Source organism: Muscardinus avellanarius, assembly GCF_963383645.1.
Source record: "Muscardinus avellanarius genome assembly, chromosome: 5".
NCBI classification, from domain to species: Eukaryota; Metazoa; Chordata; class Mammalia; order Rodentia; family Gliridae; genus Muscardinus; species Muscardinus avellanarius.
The window spans coordinates 140,432,010-140,451,580 of record NC_137790.1 but is presented as its reverse complement, the minus strand read 5'-3'; the positions used below and the strand labels follow the sequence as shown (position 1 = coordinate 140,451,580).

The 19,571-nt window shown below is 39.3% G+C and overlaps 1 protein-coding gene across 1 annotated transcript in view; it reads left to right on the top strand.

The window, feature by feature from the left end:
• DOCK3 (dedicator of cytokinesis 3) overlaps positions 1–19,571 on the top strand; it is a gene marked incomplete at both ends in the record, with an annotated part of 359,460 nt that overhangs the window by 86,432 nt on the left and 253,457 nt on the right. The window contains 2 exons of the mRNA XM_080695935.1: positions 5,066–5,106; positions 11,879–11,934. Coding sequence (XP_080552061.1) covers positions 5,066–5,106; positions 11,879–11,934 — 97 coding nt within the window. The remainder of the gene's footprint in view (positions 1–5,065; positions 5,107–11,878; positions 11,935–19,571) is intronic.

Below are 19,571 nucleotides of genomic sequence, written 5' to 3'. Positions count from 1 at the left end.
TTATTGGTGCATTGTAGCCTCATAATAATGTAAATCATGTTGACAGTGGCATGTGTGCACACAGCACTTGATGTCCTTCCCCATCCCCCCCCTCCCCAGTACAAAGTGCTGAGCCTGACGTGCATTCACACGTGCACACGCATTGACGGCGGTGTTCCCGTCAATTAGCCGCGGTCTTCCCCTCCTCTTCCCTTACCTCTCGGCTCCACCGCGGTTTCTCTTCTATCATCTCAGGTCCCTCTGGTATTCTAATTATTCTCTAGTTTGTGCATATTAGAGAAAACATATGACTCTTCACTCTCTGTGACTGGCTAATTTCACTTAACATATGTTTGACAGGACCGTCCTTTTTTTTTTTTTTTTTGGTGTACTGGGGTTCCTGGAAGCCCTTCTACCTCCGGGCTACACTCCCAGAGCTATTTTTATATTTTTATTTGGAAACTCGGTCTCTTAAGCCAGCGAGGCTGGTTTGAACCTACATGATCCTTCTGTCTCTGCCTCCCAAGCGTGGGGATTACAAGCGTGTGCCACCACGCCCGACCAGAACCGTCCATTTTTTAAAAAAAATAACAATTTTCTTCCTTATTGCTGAGTAGAATTTCATGGTTTTATTTTCCATAATTTTATAATCCATTCCTCTGTGTGTGGGCAACTAGGTTGGTTCCATCATTTGACTGTTGTGAGTTGGCTGCTGTGAACATGGGTATACAGTTATTACTAGCGTTCTTTAATTTTGGCCCTTTTGGAAAGGAGGAGTGTTAGAGCCAGATCATACAGTGGACCCATTCTCAGTTTTCTGAGGGATCTCCACACTGACCTCCCCACATAGCAGCTGAACTAGTTTGCACTCCCACCAACAGTGTGGAAGAGTTCCTGTTTCCCCACATCGTGCCAACATTTACTGCTGTTTGACTTCTTGATGATTGCCATTCTGATTGGGGTAAGATGGTATCTCTGTAGTTTTGATTTGCATCTCCCTGATTGCTAATGATGATGAACATTTTTTTCATGTATCCATTGGCTATTTGTATCTCTTCTTTGGTGAATTGTCTATTCAATTCAGTTGCCCATTTCTTGGTTGGGCTATTTTTTTTTGTAGTGTAAGGTCTTTTAAGTTTTTTGTATATTCTAGATATTTGTCCTCTATTAGAGGAATAATTGGCACAGATTAGTTAATTTTTTTAATCCAGTGACTCTTCTGAATTTGTTTATCAGTTCTAAGTCCTTTGGTTGAGTTTTTTGGGTCTTCTGAGTAAAAGATCATGTCATCCACAAACAAAGATAATTTCACTTCTTCTTTCCCTGTTTGTATTTCTTTAATTCCCTTTTCCTATCTTATTGCTATAGATAGAGTTTCAAGTACTGTATTGAATAGGAGTGGCCATCTTGTCTTGTTCCCGATCTTATGGGAAGTTCTCTCAGTTTTTCCCCATTTGTTATGCTGGCTTTTGGTTTATCATGCACAGCCTTTATGATGTTGAGATAGGTTCCTTCTATCCCTAATTTCTTCAGTGTTTTTTTTTTTAACCATGAAATGGTGTTGGATTTTGTCAATTTTTTTTCTGCATCTATTGAGATGATCGTGTGGTTTTGTCCTTTGCTCTATTAACGTGGTAGATTATATTTATTGATTGTGTCCGGCACTGCATTCCTAGAATGAAGCCAATTGGTCATGGTGTGCTATTTTCTTGAGGTAGTTTTGGATGCAAATTACTGATATTATTAACATTTTTTGCATACATGTTAATCAGTGATATGGGACTGTAATTTTCTTTTGGGATTAAAGTGATGCTAAAATGAGTTTGGTAATATTCCTTCTTTTTCAAGTTTTTGGAAGCATTGAGCTTAGTTCTTCTATAAAGGTCTTGGAGAATTCAGCTGTGAATCCATCTAGACATGAATTCTTCTTTGATGGAAGACCACCACTGAACTATTGCTGTTTCAATCCCTTTGCTTGCTGTTGGTCTATTTAGATTTTCTCTGCCCCTCTGGTTCAGTTTAGGTTGCAGGTATCTACACATTTGTTAATTTCTTCTAGCTCTTCCAGTTTATTGGAGTATAAATTTTCAAAAGAGTTTTAATAATTTTTCGGATTTACACACTGTGGTGGCATCTCCTTTTTCATCTTTTATTGCAGAAATTTGGATCTGTTCTTTCATTCTTTTGGTTCAGTTGCCTACAGGTTTATTGATCTTTTATATTTTTTAAAAAACCATCTTTTTGTTTTATTGATCCTTCAGTTTTTTTTCTATTTCATTAATTTCTGCTCTGATTTTAATTCTTCCTTCTGCTGGCTTTGGGGTTAGTTTGTTCCTGTGTTTCAAGAGCCTTCTGGTGCATCATTAGATTGTTTATTTGGAGTCATTCTGCCTTTCTGCTTATTTTTTTTTTTTAAAGTGGGCACTCAATGCTATACATTTTGCTGTTAACACTGCCTTCAAGGTGTCCCAACTTATCATCATAGATTTTGATAAGTTGTGTCTCTATTTTGATTTGATTTTAGGAATTTTTCAATGTCTCCCTTTATTCTCTGATTCAGTCTTTGTTTAGTAGTATATCATTCAATTTCCATATATTTATGTGGAGGTATTTTTAATTTTAATGAAGTCCAGCAGATCAATGATTTTATGAATCATGCTTTTAGTTTTGTATCTAAAAAGTCATCACCAATGCCCAATGTCACGTGGATTTTCTCCCATGTTATTTTCTTGGATTTAGGTGTGTGTCACTGACGGGTCCAGCCCGTCAGCGGTGGGGCTGAGAAGGAAAGTGAGTGCCGACGGCCCGAACAGAAACACACGAGCCGGGAGTCGAGTCAAGCAGGATCTCGTTTATTTCTCTCAGGCAACCCAATTTAAAGCAAAAAACTGCAAGGGGGGGTTTCCAGCAGGAAACTATTCTAACCTATCAAGCTAAAGGTCACCCTTGCATGTGCAAAGCACATAACTTGCAGCCAATCATTGTCCAATGCACGAGGGGTTCATGAGCACGGAAGCATTATTTGAGCCAATAAGGCTCAACATTACCAAGTTGGGCTAGCGGGGCGAGGAGAGTAGTTACGCCCTCCATATCCGCTCGGCGCTACACGTTGCCGATTCATCGGAAGTTCCCGTGGTTTTGTCAGGCGGTTGTGCAGACCCCAACATGTCACATTTTGAGTTAATTTTTGTGACTCTGTATGTTACAGTGTCCAGATTTCATTTTTGTGTGTTGATTTTTTAATTTTGGTACCATTTGTTGAAAATACTGTCTTTCCCCCACTGTATTGTCTTTGTTCCTCTGTCTAAGATCAGTTGACATTGTTCATGTTGCTCCATTATGGGTGCTCTATTTGATTCTACAGATTTTTTTTTTGTGGTGCTAGGGGTTGTACCAAGGGGCATTCTACCTTTGAGATACACCCCCAGCCCAACACACACACACACACACACACACACACACACACACACACACATATAATTTTTTTTTGGTGGTACTGGGGGTGGAACCCAGAGGCTTTCTACCTCTGGGCTATACTCCCAGAAATGTTTTATATTTTATTTGGAAACAGGGTCTCACTAAGTTGCTGAGAGCCTCACTAAGTAGCTGAGGCTGGCTTTGAACCTGCACGATCCTCCTGTCTCAGCCTCCCAAGCACGTGTTCCACCACGCCTAGCTCCCAATAATTTATTCTTTATTTTTGAAACAGGGTTTCACTAAGTTTCAGAAAGCCTCACTAAGTAGCCGAGGCTGGCTGCAAACCTGGACCTTCCTGTCTCGGCCTCCCAAGTACTGGGATTACAAGTGTGTGCCACCAACCTGGCTGATTCCATAGATTAAAAAAAAAACAACTTTATCAGTGCATTGTAACTGCACATCACAGAGAAATTGCCCTCTGGATTCCCCCCCCACCACACACACACAATGTTAGTGAGATTGGAAGTGATATCTTCATCCATGAACATAGTGTTATTTGGTCTTTCTCACTCCTGAAGCCTCTTCCCCCTCTTCTCCCCTCCTCATCCTCTTCCATAACTCTACTGTCCTTCTCCTCTCTTTTCTCAAGTACATTTTCTTTCCTACTCTCTCTCTTCATATGTTACTATATTTCTAAATATCTTATAACGTATCATGTCCGTAGATTATTACTTTTTTAAATGAAGAAATTGATACTTAATATGTAAAATGAGTTAACAAAACAATATTATTTCAGCTATCATCCTAAACAGAAACAAGGATTTTTCTTCTTTTGTTTGTTGTTTTCAGGTGAGAAAAAAACTGATTCTTTTCCTCATAGCTTTGGTATAAGTTTGCAAGGTCAATAAATGGAATGAGCTTTCCATTCTAATTCGTAGAATTACAAACAATAAGTTCTCATTTAATATTAACTATTGTTAACAATCCTTTTTCTTTATCTTCCTCCTTTAAGTAGAACTCTTGGCTCGCCTTTGTATATGAAAGAGCTTTTTTCTCTTCAACTGTAGCAAAACTCTGAAAGTAATAGATTGGAATGGAGAAAATTTGTCAATAAAAACTTCTTTCCCTGAAAATGATGTTTACTAGGTAGTTGAATGTTCTTATACTACTGGTATATATGAATGCTAACAGAAGATAGTAAAGAGAGAAGTCTGTTCTAGCAGAGCTGTTGACTTCAGTATCCAGGAGGCAAGGCCATGGGGTGTTACAGTATACTGCATGGGAGGCGGATGACTCCAGGTATCAAAGTCTGAGCTCTACTTCCTGTCTGCAGCAGAAAGCCTCAAAATGTGTTTAGCATTTCTTTGTCTCTGGTGCTCTGGACATTTTTGAGCAAGTGAATTACATGTTCCCAGAGGTCCTTTCTAATTTCTTGTTTCTTATTTAGTTGAAAGGGCTTCATACCCTGTGACGAAAATTTGGAATGTGGTAATAATAAAACTTCCTTTTGGTGTGACCTACTAGGACAGCTCTAGATCCTAATAAAGCCATTGGTGTTTTGTTAAGGAAAGCTTTGTATTCATCTGTTTTTAAAAAAATTATTCATATTATATCTCTTATAGAAAATGCAGCAATATGATTTTAATATCCTTTGTATGCTTTGTTTTAGGTTGGTACAGAGGAGTGTCAACAAAGAAGCCAAATGTCAAGGTAATTCACATTTTGTTACCTATTCCAGGTCAGAAGGAGCTGAGCTGCCTCAGTGTGTCAGATCACAACTCTTACTATTCTATCTTTTAATCTTACTATTCTATCTTTTAATCTTTTACAGTAACCACAAAGTTTTTCCTTCTCAGAACTGTAGCAAACTCTTTTCTGTATTAGTGATATTAAAATGTTTTTTTTTTCCCTGAAAGGACAGAAAATGCAAATTTGGTTATAGCTGTAAAGCTTACCTCTTAAGATAGATCTGTTTAGTCTTCTGAATATTATTTTTTATTTTTCCTTCAGGTATTTGACAGAAAGTAAGTTACCTTTTTCATAGGGTTAGTCCAGGGAAACCATATAATTAGTAAGATGAATTTATTTCTAAAATATAAAATGGAAAAGTTCTAATAACATCCAATTAGACATTTGCTGATCTTAATATGCTTATTAAGAAATGAATTTAAACAAGATATAATTAGTATATAATACTAGTTTTATGTGTTTGGTTAACTTGATCAAACAAAATATATTTGAATTATCAGTTATTACAAGTAGGAGCATTCTTCAGGAATGTATTTGCAAAATATTATTTCTGCTTACTCTTTCATACAATTAATACTTTTAATTTTTCTTATGTTTATGTAGCTTAAAGTTTTATAAGTTATGCTTTTTGTATAGAATAATATCAAAAATTGTTTAGAGTTTTAACCATCTGTTTTGCCAGTGGAATCATTGCTTGTATTAATTTCTGAGGTAAAGTTATAAGCAAAGTTAAGTGTAGTGATACACGCCTGTAATCCCATTACTTGGGAGGTAAGACAGGAGGACCGCAGGTTTGAGGACAGCCTCGGCAACTTGGTGACACCTCTTTTCAAAATAATAGTAATATTAATAAATAATAACAATAACAACAATAGGTCTGGGGTATAGCTCAGAGTTAGAATACCGCGGGTTCAGTCCCCAGTCCCCAAATGAAAAGTTTATGAGGCAGCTGTTGTAATTCTTCATAACTGAGCTTTCTCAGTCTTCACATTATTAGCGTTTGTGCTAGCCAGGTCTTTATTGTAGGGACAGTCCTACGCAGTGCAAGGTATTTAGCAGCATACATGGCCTCGATCCACTGAATGCCAGGAAGCCCCTTCCCGTGCCCTGTACTGTGATATGAAATAGGACTCTAGACATTGTCAAGTGAGTTTGGGGGCCAGTTGCCCCTGGTTGAGAGCCACTGCTCATAGGTAAATTCTCCCTCATATTATTTATTTGAAACACATTTCAGGTATTATTTTGTCTCAAGTATGCCTACATGGAAATAGTTTCTATTTAAAATTAGTATTAACTTTACAGGGGAAATATTTTATTCAGTGAATTTCTAAACAAATCTTTGGTGCAGTATAGACATACATGAGGTACAAGGTGGCAGAGGCACACGTGTACACATCTCTCAGTGAGCCCGTCCCCACTTCCAGCCCTTCGCCCCCTCCTCATGTTTGGCTTAGCGACTGACTTTGGTATGTTTGTGAATGTACATTGGGGAGTTTTCCTCTTCCTGCCTCCTCAGGTCGCCTTGTTTGCTCATCTATATTTTCTCCTTCTTCATCGAGAAGAAGAATCACCCTATCACCCATCTTCTCCCTAGCTTCTGCGTATTAGGGAGAGCATCCAATTTCTTACTTTTTGTGACTGACTAATCTCACTAGTATAATGTTCTCCAGTTCCATCCATTTCCCTTAAAGTGATGTAATTTTGTTCTTTATGGCTGGGTAAAATCCCATTGTGTACACATCCCACAGTTTTGTAATTCATTCGTCTGTTGATGGACGTCTTGGCTGTCTCCATAGTTTGGCTGTGGTGAGTAGAGTGGCTCTGAACTAATATGCATACACTAGTTTGGTGTTTGGTTTCCATTATTTTGGGTAGATTCCCAGCAGTGGTGTTGCTGGATCATATGGAGGCTCGTTCCCGTTCTTCTGAGGCTCCTCCAGACTGTTTTCCAAAGTGGTTGCACCAATTTGCATTCCCACCAACAATGTATTCGAGTTCCCACTTCTCCACACCCTCCCCAGCATTTCTCCCTCCTCATCTAGAGCTCCTCCTCTGACCCGTTTTCCCCCTAGCTTCTGCATATCAGGGAGCGCATCCGATTTTTTTTTACTTTCTGTGGCCGACTAATCTCACTTAGCATAATGTTCTCCAGTTCTTTCCACAGACACACAGGCATTAGTTTGGTAATTTGGTTTCCATTCTTTTGGGTAGATACCCAGAATAATATTTATTATTGTTTTTTTGTGGCACTGGGGATTGGACCTAGGGGCATTCTGCTTCTGAGTGGCACTGTCAGCCCACTTTTTACCTTTAGCTTCCACCTATAAGAGAAAACATGTCACTTGTTTTTCAGAGTCAGGCTCATTTCACATAAGAAAATGCTCTCCAGTCTCATCCGTTTCTCTACAAATGACACAACTTGGTTCTTCCTTACGGCTGAATAAAACTCCATTGTGGATATATACTACATTTTTATTATTCATTCATCTGTTGATGGAGACCTTGGCTGTTGTATAATTTGGCTATCGTGAATTGTGCTGCCATAAACACGGATATGCATATAGTTCTATAGTAAGCTTTAACGCTTTTGGATAAACCCCAAGGAGTGATATATTTGAATCATACGGTGGGTTCATTCCTACTCTTCGGAGGAATTTCATTGTAGCTTTGATTTTCATTTTCTGATTGCTGAAAATATGGTTTACTTGCCCACTTACTGAATAGACTATTTTTTGGTATGAAGTGTAGGAATTCTTGATTTATTTTTTATATTAATCCTGTCATAAGAGGAGCTAGTAAAGACTTTTTCACATTCTGTAGATTCTTTCATACCACTGTTATTTCCTTTGCTGTGCAGAAGCTTTTTGGTTTGATGCCATCCCATCTATTGATTCTTAGTATTTCCTGAGCTATAGGAGTCTTACTGTGGGAAGCTGCCACCTGTGCCTTTGTGAGTATTTCCCCTGAACATTCTCTTCTAGCAGCTGCAACTTTTTTTTTTTTATCTTTTTCTTCAAGCATTGATCCATTTTGAGTTGACTTTTATGCTAGAGATTTAGTTTTAGTTTTTTATGTATGAATATCTAGTTTTCCCAGCACCATCTATTAAAGGCTCTATCTCTTTTGCAATGTAGATTTTTGGTGCCTTTGATAAGATGCCTAGCAGTGCACGTTTGTTTCTGTGTCTTTTATTCTATTCTCTTGGTCTTTGTGTCTTGTATGCTAGTACCAAGGTGTTTTTGTTACTGTGACTCTGTAGTATAATTTGAAGGTGGCTAGTATGATGCCTCAAGCTTTGTTCTTTTTTGCTCAGAATTTCTTTGGCTATTCTGGGTCCTTTGTTCTTCTGTATGAATTTTAGAATTTTTTCTAGTTCAGTGAGAAATATCATTGATATTTCAGTGGGGATTTTATTGACCTGTAGATTGCTTTTGGTAGTATGGGCATTTTAACAATATTGCTTCTATCTACTTATGAAGATGGGAGTTCTTTCTATCTTCCAGTGTTATATTTAATTTCTTCTTTTTTTTTTTTGGTGGTACTGGGGTTCCTGGAAGCCCTTCTACCTCTGGGCTACACTCCCAGACCTATTTTATACTTTTTTAAAATTTGGAAACAGGGTCTCTTAAGCCAGCGAGGCTGGCTCCGAACCTGCACGATCCTCCTGTCTCCACCTCCCTAGCGGTGTGCCACCATGCCTGGCTTAATTTCTTTTTTATCATTGTAATTTTCCATATAGAGGTGCTTTGCCTCTTTGATTATATTTATTCCTTTTTTAAAAGGTATTAAGAATGGAAATTTTTCATAGAATATTCATTATCAATGTACTGGAAAGCTTTTGAATTTTGTATCCTGCTACTTTGCTGAATTTGTTTATCAGCTCTAGAACTCTTATGGTGGAGTTTTTGGGTTTTCTAAGTATAAGATGATATCATTTGCAAACAGGGACAGTTTGACTTCTTCCTTTCTTATTTGTATTCCTTTAATTTCCTTCCTTTACCTCATTGCTCTGGATAAAAATCCCAAGTACTATATTGAATAGGAGTGGTGAGAGTGGAAATTCTCATCTCATTTGTGATTTTAGAGAAAATATTTTCATTTTCCCCCATTCCGTATAATATTGGCCTCAAATTCATCATACATAGCCTTTATGATATGGAGGTAAGTTCCTTCTCTCCTAGTGTTTCTGTGAATTTTATTATGAATGGGTGTTGAATTTTGTAGAGGGCTTTTTCATTGAGAAGATCATATAATTTTTGTCCTTTATTTATTTAGTGTCTTATTTTAACTTGTGGAAGTTGAGCATCCTTGCATCTCTGGATTGAAACTGACTTGATCGTGCTGAATAATTTTCTAAGTGTACTATTGAGTTTGACTTGCTGATATTCTGTTGAGGATTGCTGCATCTGTGTTCTTCAAGGATACTGATATGTACCTTTCTTTCTGTTTTTGGCATCAGGGAGATGCAGGCTTCCTAGAATGAGTTTGGAATCATTCCCTTTCTGTTACACGGAATAATTTGAAGAGCATTGGCGTTAGTCTTTTAACGCCCTCCTAGGAGTTCATGTGAATTCCTCTTGTCTTGGGATTTTCATTGGAAGTGGTTTTTTTTTTAATTACTGCTTTACTGTCATCACTAGTTAATGGCCTCTGTAGGTTTCTGTGTAGTCTTGATTCAAATTTTGTATGTTGAATCTGTCTCAAAATTTATCAATTTCTTGTAGATTTTTGCAGTTTATTGGAATATAGGTTTTCAAATAGTCCCTAATGATCCTCTGAATTTCAGTGGAGATTATTGCAATATATTTTTGTTCATCTCCAATTTTATTAATTTGGGTTTTCTCTTTCCTGGCTGAGGGTTTATCAGTCTTTTATCTTTGTAAAGAACCAACTCTGTTTCAGTGATTCTTAATATTGCTCTTTTAGTTTCTGTTTCATTTCTGATCTTTATTATTTCTTCTTCTAGTTTTGAAATTTGTTCTTATTTTTTTAGGACCTTAAGATATATCATCAGCTTATTTATTCAGGATCTTTCCGATTTCATTTTTACGTAGGTACTCAGAACTGTAAGATTTCCTCTGAGAACTGACTTTGCTATGTCCTAGAAATTTTGGTGTGTTGTATGTCTATTCTCATTTTATTCTAAAAATCATTTACTTCTTTCTTGACTTATTTTCTTGACTTCATTCATGTACTGTTCAGTATCCATGTGCCTGGATAGCTTTTGTAGGTGTCTGTGCTGTTGATTTATATTTTCATACTTTTATAATCTGATAAGATCCAAGGAATTCCTTCATCTTATTATTTTTCTATTTGCTAAAACTAGTTTTGTGATTTAAGTGTGGTCTGTTTTGGTGAAAGTTTGATGCACAGCTGAAAAGAAAGTATATTTAGCTGTTAAGTCTATTTGCCCTATAATAATGTATTTTAACTTTTTAGTATCTTCATTAACTTTATGTAAATTGGTGAAAGAGCGGCATTGAAATCACCTAGCCTTTTTTGTATTGGAGTCTGAACCTTTAGGTCAAGCAGTGTTTGTTTTATATAATTAGGCACACCTGTGTATATGGCACAAGTATTTATTATTGTTATATCTTCTTGTTGGATTATCCACTTTACCAGTATGTTGTGACCTTCTTTTTCTCTTCTGACTAACTTTGATTTGAGTTCCACTTCATCAGGTGTGAAAGTTTTAAATTCTGCTTGCTTTCAGGTTCCAATTGCAATGGGATATATCATTTTCCATTACCTTACGTTCAGTTTGTGGGTGTCTTTGCCTGTGAGGTGTGTTCATGCTTATCTTGTGAGGATTTTAATTTTTCATTGATTCTGAAGGATAGCCTTGCTGGTTGTAGCAGTTTTCATTGGCAGTTATATTCTTAAAGTCTTGAAATACATTTTCCTAAAATAAAACTATCAGTGGTAATCAAAGTGTTAAGTTCACCTACCAGCACCATTCTGAGGAAAGAGTAACTACCTATGACAGTCCTAAGAGTAAACCTTATGTCGTATATTTAAGAAGGTACCACTACTGACTGCAGCTCTAATCATCGTCAGTGAAACTAGGTTGGAATGACATAAAATCACGGTCAATACAGAAATGGAAACAATTAGAAAGGAGTGAAAGGTGAAAGATTATAAAAGCTCCCAAATTAATGTGTTCTTTTGAGTCTAAATGTAAGCTGGAGTCTGGGGAGTGTTCCTGTAGCTCAGAGCTGGGTGTTCTGTCAGATGATGGTGTTGGTATGGAGATAGATAATACATAATACCATATCCTGAAAGTGATTTGACTGACCATCTCCAACCTGTAATTCTTTTTTTAAAAATTTAAAACCTTATTTACTTATTTATTTTAGTATTGGGGATGGAACCCAGGGACATTCTACCTCTGAGCTACACTTCTAGTCCTATTTTTTATTCTTTATTTTGAAACAGGATTTCACTAAGTAGCTGAGGCTGGCCACAAACCTGCGAGTTTCCTGTCTCAGCCTCCAAAGTACTGGGATTACAAGCATGTGCCACCAAACTCAGCTAAAACTTTATTTTCACAATACATAACTTTATAATTTTCCCTTGAGGATAGATTCAATTTCTACCTAATATGCTTTGTGCAATTTTGTATCCTGCAAATGCAAAGTGGTTGCTGCAGTAGGAGATCCATTGCTGCTTTAGTATATATGAGATATTAATCACAATTTACTTTTTCTAATTGAAAATATTTTCTCTCTTATAGGGGATCTTTCCTGCAAATTACATTCACTTGAAAAAGGCAATTGTCAGTAACAGGGGGTAAGTGATTGGCCTCACTGAATTTATTTCTAATTATTGTGGGTTATGAAGGAAGGCTATTTGTCTTTTTGTTCATCGTATAAAAATATAGGTTTAAAAATTGGGTAGGCTTTTCTGGAAAAAATATACATTAATTATCATGTATAATTTTGAGGACATAATTTTTCTTAAAATACTGACAACTGTAGTCTGTTTTTTTTTTCATCCTGGTGAAGTGACTTTAATTGTGAATTTTATAAAAAGAATTATGTGCATGGCTGTAATTTCAGTACTGGGGAGACTGGTACAGGAGGATTGCAGTTTCAAGGCCAGTGTGGTAACTTAGCAAGGCCTTGTTTCAAAATAAAAAGAGTAAAATAGGACAGGCAGTGTCCCTCAGAGGTAGAAAGCCTCTGGTTTTAATATCCAGTGCCACAAAAAAATGCATGTTTTTAAAAATTATATACTACTTTTAAAATAGTCATTGATAGAAGTGGAACTAGAGATAAATCTGTAATTTTGCATCTGTGAGTCAAAATGAAAAAAAAAACTTTTAGAATCTTATATTTGCAAGTAGAAGTTTTTAAAAATGTTAAATGCACCTTAAAGTCAAGAAGACATTATGCAAAGTGCATACATAGTTTGGCCATGCATTTGAACACAGAAGCAGTCTGCACAGAAAAGAGATGCAGAGTAAATATATCAAAATGGTAACATTTGTTGTTTTGCATTTTGGAAATGTGAGTGATTTTTAAAATATTCTTTGCCATTATCTCTCTTTTTTCCTAAGTTACTTTTTAGAATTCATCATTTTAAAATATAATATTTAAATGCTGTATAATTTTCAACTAAGTTACCCTTTGTGGTTACAAAATGTGTTTGGCCAGAAAATAAGAAAATCCTAAATGACCTTCTAGTCATTTAGGATTCATTCAGGAAAATAGAGATTATATTTGTCAATTTATTAGATTGCATGTAATGTAGGAAATCATTTATATATGCTCGAAAAGTGAAAGAACAAAAGAAGCAATAGTGATGTAACGCAGAGACGACAGAGAACTGCACACAGCAGCCTGCGCTCTAACGTCAGGGGACACAAGGCATGACGGGACGGGCAGAGCAGAGCCCAGACACGTGGGGGTGGGGCTTGAGACCCTGAGCACAAACATAGGAGAAGGGGCCATCACATGGCTGCTGCTGGTACGTCTGAGGAATGTGGTAATGACGCTGGGCTGTGGGAAGCCAAAGGCAGCTGGTGGCTGGTGGGGACTATTTGCAGGAAGAGCAAGAAACACACTTTTTCACCTCCTTTTCCCCAGTATCTTCCGAATGCCCTCAACTAACGAAGGAGACTGTGAAACCAAGTTTGGGAGGTAGTTTGAGATGTCAGTCTTACAGTCAGTGATTGAAAGAGCAGATTTGGAGATGAGAGCTATTAGTAAATGGCTGCTGTGCCTTCCAAGAGAAAACTTATTGGAAAATTATAATAATGTAACTTAGAAGATTTTTTTTTTGGTGGTCCTGGGGTTCCTGGAAGCCCTTCTACCTCCGGGCTACACTCCCAGACCTATTTTTACATTTTTATTTGGAAACAGGGTCTCCTAAGCCAGCGCGCGGCTGGCTTCGAACCTGCGCGATCCTCCTGTCTCTGCCTCCCAAGTGCGGGATTACAAGCATGCGCCACCACGCCCAGCAACTTAGAAGATTTTGATATGAAACTACAGCTATCGTTATTTTATTAAATTGTGGGCTGGGTGTGGTGGCGCACACTTGTAATCCCAGCTCTTGGGAGGCTGAGACAGGAGGATCGCACAGGTTCAAAGCAGCCTCAGCTACTTAGTGAGGCTCTCAGCAACTTAGTGAGACCCAGTTTCCAAATAAAATATAAAATAGGTCTGGGAGTATAGCTCAGAGGTAGAAAGCCCCTGGGTTCCACCCCAGTACCACACACACACACACACACACACACACACACACACAATTGTGGTACTAGGGATTGAATTCAGGGCCTAGCGCAAGCTAGTTAAGAAATGTACCACTCAACTATATCACCAGCCCCTAGCATAATTCTTTTTCTTTTTAATTGGTGTATTGTAGTCATACATCTTAATGGGATACAAGATGGTGGAGGCATACATACACCATTTAGCCCTTACCCAATTCCCACCCCATTCCCACCCCTTCCTTCTCATGTTTGGCTTAGTGATTTATATTGATATGTTTGTAAAGTGCATCATGTGCATTAGAGAATTTCTCTCCTCCCCTTCCCATCCCTTCAGTTAGGTCGCTGTATTTGCTCCAAAACAGCACTAGAGAAAATACTCAAAGAGAGTACCTGCAAAAAAGAGATAAGTAATATATTCTAGAACCAGAGAAACAAGAATTTCCATCCAGCAAACAACTAAGCAAAGAAGAACAAACATTACCTCATACAGAAGTTAAATCTCAATATGTTAGGAATTAAAAATCTCAAGCTGGGTGTGGTGGCGCACGCTTATAATCCCCGCACTTGGGAGGTGGATACAGGAGGATCACGCAGGTTCGAAGCCAGCACGGCTTAAGAGACCCTGTTTCCAAATTAAGAAAAAAGTATAAAATAGGTCTGGGGGTGTAGCCTGGAGTTAGAAGGGCTTCCAGGAACCCCAGTACCACAAAAAAAAATCTCAAAAATCACACTGAAAATATATGGCCTCAACTCCGCAATAAAAAGACATAAAGTGGCAAAATGGATTAAAAACCAGAATCCATCTATCTGTTGCCTACAAGAAGCACACAAGTAATGAAAGTAACAAACTTAAGGTAAAAGGCTGGAGCAAGGTAATCCATGCCAAGGGAACCTGAAGACAAGCAGGAGTAGCAACTATGATATCAGACAAGTTAGACTTTAAGCCCAAGCTTATCAGAAGAGACAAAGCAGGCCATTTTTTATTGGTAAAAGGATCAATCCAGCAAGAAGAAATAATGATAGTTAACATTTATGCCCCAAACATAGGTGCAGCTACTTTCATAAAACAAACTCTTATTTATGGCTGAGTAAAATTCCATTGTGTACATATCTCATAGTTCTGTAATCCATTCATCTGTTGATGGCCATCTTGACTGTCTCCATAGTTTGGCAACTGTGAATAGTGCAGCTGTGAACATAGATATGCATGCATTAGTTTGGTTGTTTGATTTCCATTCTTTTGGATAGATACCCAGAAGTGCACGGGATCAAGTGGTAGGCTCATTCCCATTCTTCTGAGGATCCTCCATACTGTTTTCCAAAGTGGTTGTACTAATTTGCATTCCTACCAACAATGTATTTGAGTTCCCACTTCTCCACATTCTCGCCAGCATTTTTTGTTGTTTATATTTTGAATGATTGCCATTCTAGTTGGAGTTAGGTGAAATCTCAGAATAGTTCTGATTTGCATCTCTGATTGCCAGTGATGTTGAGCATGTTTTATGCATTTATTGGCCATTTGGATTTCTTTCTTTGTGAAGTGTCTATTTAGTTCACTTGCCCATTTTTGATTGGGTTATTTGTTTTCTTGGTGCTGCGTTGCTTGAATTTTCTGTATATTCTAGGTTAATTAGTCCAGTATCAGAGGAATAGTTGGCAAAGGTTTCCTCCCATTCCGCTGGCTCTCTGTTGAGCTTCTTGGTAGTGTCCTTTGCTTTACAGAAGCTCTTCAGTTTAATGCAGTCCCATGTATCGATCTACCTTTTAGTTCTATTCTTAGTTTCTTATTTTTGTTATTATCTTGATGTGATATTCCAGCTACCTTTTTTCCTCCAAGTTCTGATATCCTTTCTTTAATCTACTGGTTAGGCTTTCAACTGAGTTTCTTATTTGATATTTTCATTTCCAATATTTTTTATTTTGGTTTTGTTTAAATTCTCTCCTTACTGAATTCCTCTTTCTTTTCCTGTATTGTCTTTCTTTATTCACTTAGCTATTTATTTATATCCTATTTGAATTCATTGATATTTATTTGTGTTGTGTGTCTGTGTACTTGTGCCAGGGGTATTCTACCTCTGAGCCAAACCCCCAACACTATTTTAATTTTTATCTTGAAACAGGGTCTCATTAAGTTGTGAAGATCTCATCCCATGAAGTTGCTGAGGCTGGTCACAAACCTGCAATCTTCCTGTCTCAACCTCCTAAGTACTGGGATTAAAAGCCCGTGTCACTATGCCTTACTTTAATTAAAAAAAAAATTTTAAAACAGGATCTCACTAAGTTGTGGAGGGCCTTGCCAAGTGCACAGAGGTTGGCCTTCAACCTGCAGTCTTTCTGTTTCAGCCTCTCAAGTACTGGGATTATAGGCGCATACCACTACAACTGGCTTATCATTTTAACAATCAATATTTTGAATTCTCTGATATTTCTTTCACTTCAATATTTTTTGTGTCAGTTTCTAGGGATTCATTAACTTTTAGAGGAGTCATGCTGCCTTGTGTTTTCCTATTTCTTGTGTATTTCTATTTTGAGATTTATGCATCTGTTCTCATGGAGCCTCCTTCTATTGATAACTTGGCCAGAGAAATTGGTTTCCATGTAGTGTTTAATTCCAAATATACTTTTTATTGTTATTTTTCTGTTTCTTCTTTGGCTGTGGTTAGTGGGTTTTGGCACAGTATTTCCCATGTTGGAGTCTAAGTCACCCATTTTTTCTATGGGTCTGCAGTAGTTGGTACACCTTGTAAGTTTAAGTAGGTGTAATACAGATAGCTGTGTATGTAGGATGCACCCTGTATGGTTAGGCTTCAGGTTTTCAGTGATGCACTAACAGGATAGGGAAGCCCTGTATGTGTAGGTCACTCGCAGTTTTAGTGTCCACAGAGTTGTTTATTTCTCTCTGCTGTTGCCATGTGGATGAGTGACCAGGAGTGCCACTACGCTTGCTGTGTCTACTTGGGGCCGAGCCGTGGCTGGAGGCTTCCCATCTCCCTTGTTCTTTACGTTGAAGCACTCACAGGGTTTGAGCAGGACGAGGTCGTGTTTGTAGTGCAGTTTCTCAGTGCTGGCGTGGAGGGGCTGCTCAGTGCAAAACACCCACCCGGCATGCTTGAGGCACCGACCTCACCCCTCACCACACCACGCAGACAAAAGGAAACAAACGGGAGTAGCAACTGCTTGTAAGTGGGCTAGGGATGGGGATAAGTATAGCCAGTTAAAAACAACTGCCGTCCAGCACCGATAGTAGTGAGAAAGAGAGAGTAAAATCCATGTAGATGGTGTGCATGCGTGCCTCCACCATCTTGTACTCCGTTAAGACCTATGACCACAGTGCACCAATAACACGTTAGCAAAACCCAGAAAAGACCGGGCGTGGTGGGCACGCTGGTTATCCCTGCGCTTGGGAGGCGGAGAAAGGAGGATCGCAGGTTCGATGCCAGCCTCAGCTACTTAGTGAGGCTCTCAGCAACTTAGTGAGACCCTGTTTCCAAACAAAGCATAAAATAGGTCTGGGAGTAAAGCCCAGAGGTAAAAAGCCCCTGGGTTCCACCCCCAGTACCACCAAAAAAATAAAAATAAAAATAAATAAAAATAAAAAGGAGCCGGGCATGGTGGCGCACGCTTGTAATCCTAGCATTTGGGAGGCTGAGACGGGAGGATCGCACAGGTTCGAAGCCAGCCTTAGCCATTTAGTGAGGCTCTCAGCAACTTTATTTGGAAACAGGGTTTCCAAATAAAGTATAAAATAGGTCTGGGAGTATAGCCTGGAGGTAGAAAGCGCCTGGGTTCTATCCCTAGCACCACACACACACACAAAAAAAAAAAAAAAAAAAAAAAAAAAGAAAAGAAAAAAGAAAAAGAAAAAGAAAAAAAAAAGCAAAGAAAAGAGACCCTGTTTCCAAATAAAAAGTATAAAATAGGTGTCTGGGAGTATAGCCCGGAGGCAGAAGGGTTTCCAGGAACCCCAGTACCACCAAAAACAAAAAAGTTAATAAAAACCATATAGAATGAACTGAATAGCTGCAGATTTGTAAAGAATTTGAAAATAAAAATACTAAAAGGTGAAATGAGAAAGAAGAAAACAGAACAAAAATACAAATTAAAATGGAGGGAAGATAATAAAGAAGAAAATAGAAAAGCTCCAATTAAAGATTAAGTAGAAAGGAGTTTGGAGAGAAAGTAAGAAAATAAAACCTAAAATTAAATATTAACTGGGGAAGAAAATAGAGGAAGAAGTAAAGAAAAAGGAATAGATCAGATAGGAAGGCAGGAAGGCAGGAAGGAAATACAAGTTCAAACCAGAGTGGTTTACCCGGAATGTCTTAATAAACAAGAGGGTATCCTCAGACCGCGCGAGTAGCTCTGCCTCCTGCTTCTCCTTGGCTGTGCGCCCTCTGGAGGGAGCAGAGGCCGTGTGGCTTGTGTCCCGTTCATCTTTCCTCTGTGCTGCTGGCCTGGCAGCCAGAGGGAGAGGCTAGTGGCTGGAGCCTGCTCTTGCAACTCTTGGTGGCCTTGCTCACAGTACCTGTTGGGATAGAGCACAAAATTCCCTCTGGAAGAATTTTCCGTGGTTTTATTTTCCCTGGACACTCCTGGGGTGGGGCCGATGCCATCTGTTGCAGCACAGCCGGGTCTCTGGGTCTTCCTCAGTTGCTGCCTAGGGGTCACTGTCATCTGCACTGCAGAGGAAGGGCTAGTGGGTGGCCTCAGTGCCACGCCAGGCCTGAAGTCTTGAAACTTAGCCCCTGCGCCGTCCCACACAACCCCGTGTTTCCGAAGGGCGCCAGCAGCTTTTCCCAACATAAAGTGACCTTCTTTTTCTTACGTAGACGGACTGGCCTCCCGAGGCTAGGGCCGTCAGTGGGTTTGTTTCAGAAGCTTCCCCTACTGTCTCCAAACTAGTTCTCAAGGCCAAACCCACTGCATCAGTGCCTGCCATTCACTGCTGGTTCCTGGAGACAGGACACGTAGGGATATTTGAGTACCACAGCCGTAAGCTCAACAGGACCTTCTCAAGATGACTCTGTGATACTGTACCGCCACCGGACATTCAGAAGTAGAGAACTTCCTCACTGCCAGGAGGCTGTGTGGGTTCCAGGCCCACTCGTTACCAGGTAGACGTTCCTCAGTTTGTTTACCCCTCCAAAGATTTCAGTTGGGAGACCCAGATGGAGTCACAGAGCACAACAGGTTTATTTAATGAAAGAAAAGGAATGCACACTCCAGAGAATGTAGAGCCCGCCTGCCCGAGAGGGGTCGGTGTGCTTGAAATGTGAAGGCACCCTGGAGAGGGTGGGCAGCAGAGGACTCAGGAGAGGGCCACCTGCTGGGAACCTGGCCAGGTGGGGTGTGGAGTCCACTGTGTGAGAGGAAGGTGGGGCCTCCTGTCCTCTGTGTTGTGGCTTCTTACGGACTTTGTGGGGTCCTTCCTCCTGATGAGACTCAAGGGGAGGGAGCTGGAATGTAAGGGGTATTATAATGATCCCTGAAGTTGCTAAGTGCTTGCACCCAGCACCTAACCTGGCATGCTTATCCCTTAGCGCTGATTGTATCCATTTCCCTGTGTTGAGAGGGAGCTGTTTGACCGGAAGGCAGTCCCTGGACAGGGTAAGCGCCGGCCGATGCGGCCCAGGTGTGGAGCCTGCTCACATCTGTCTGGCTTACCTGTTGCGGTGCACTGTCTGTCTCGACCGCTCTTCGGTACAGTCCGTAG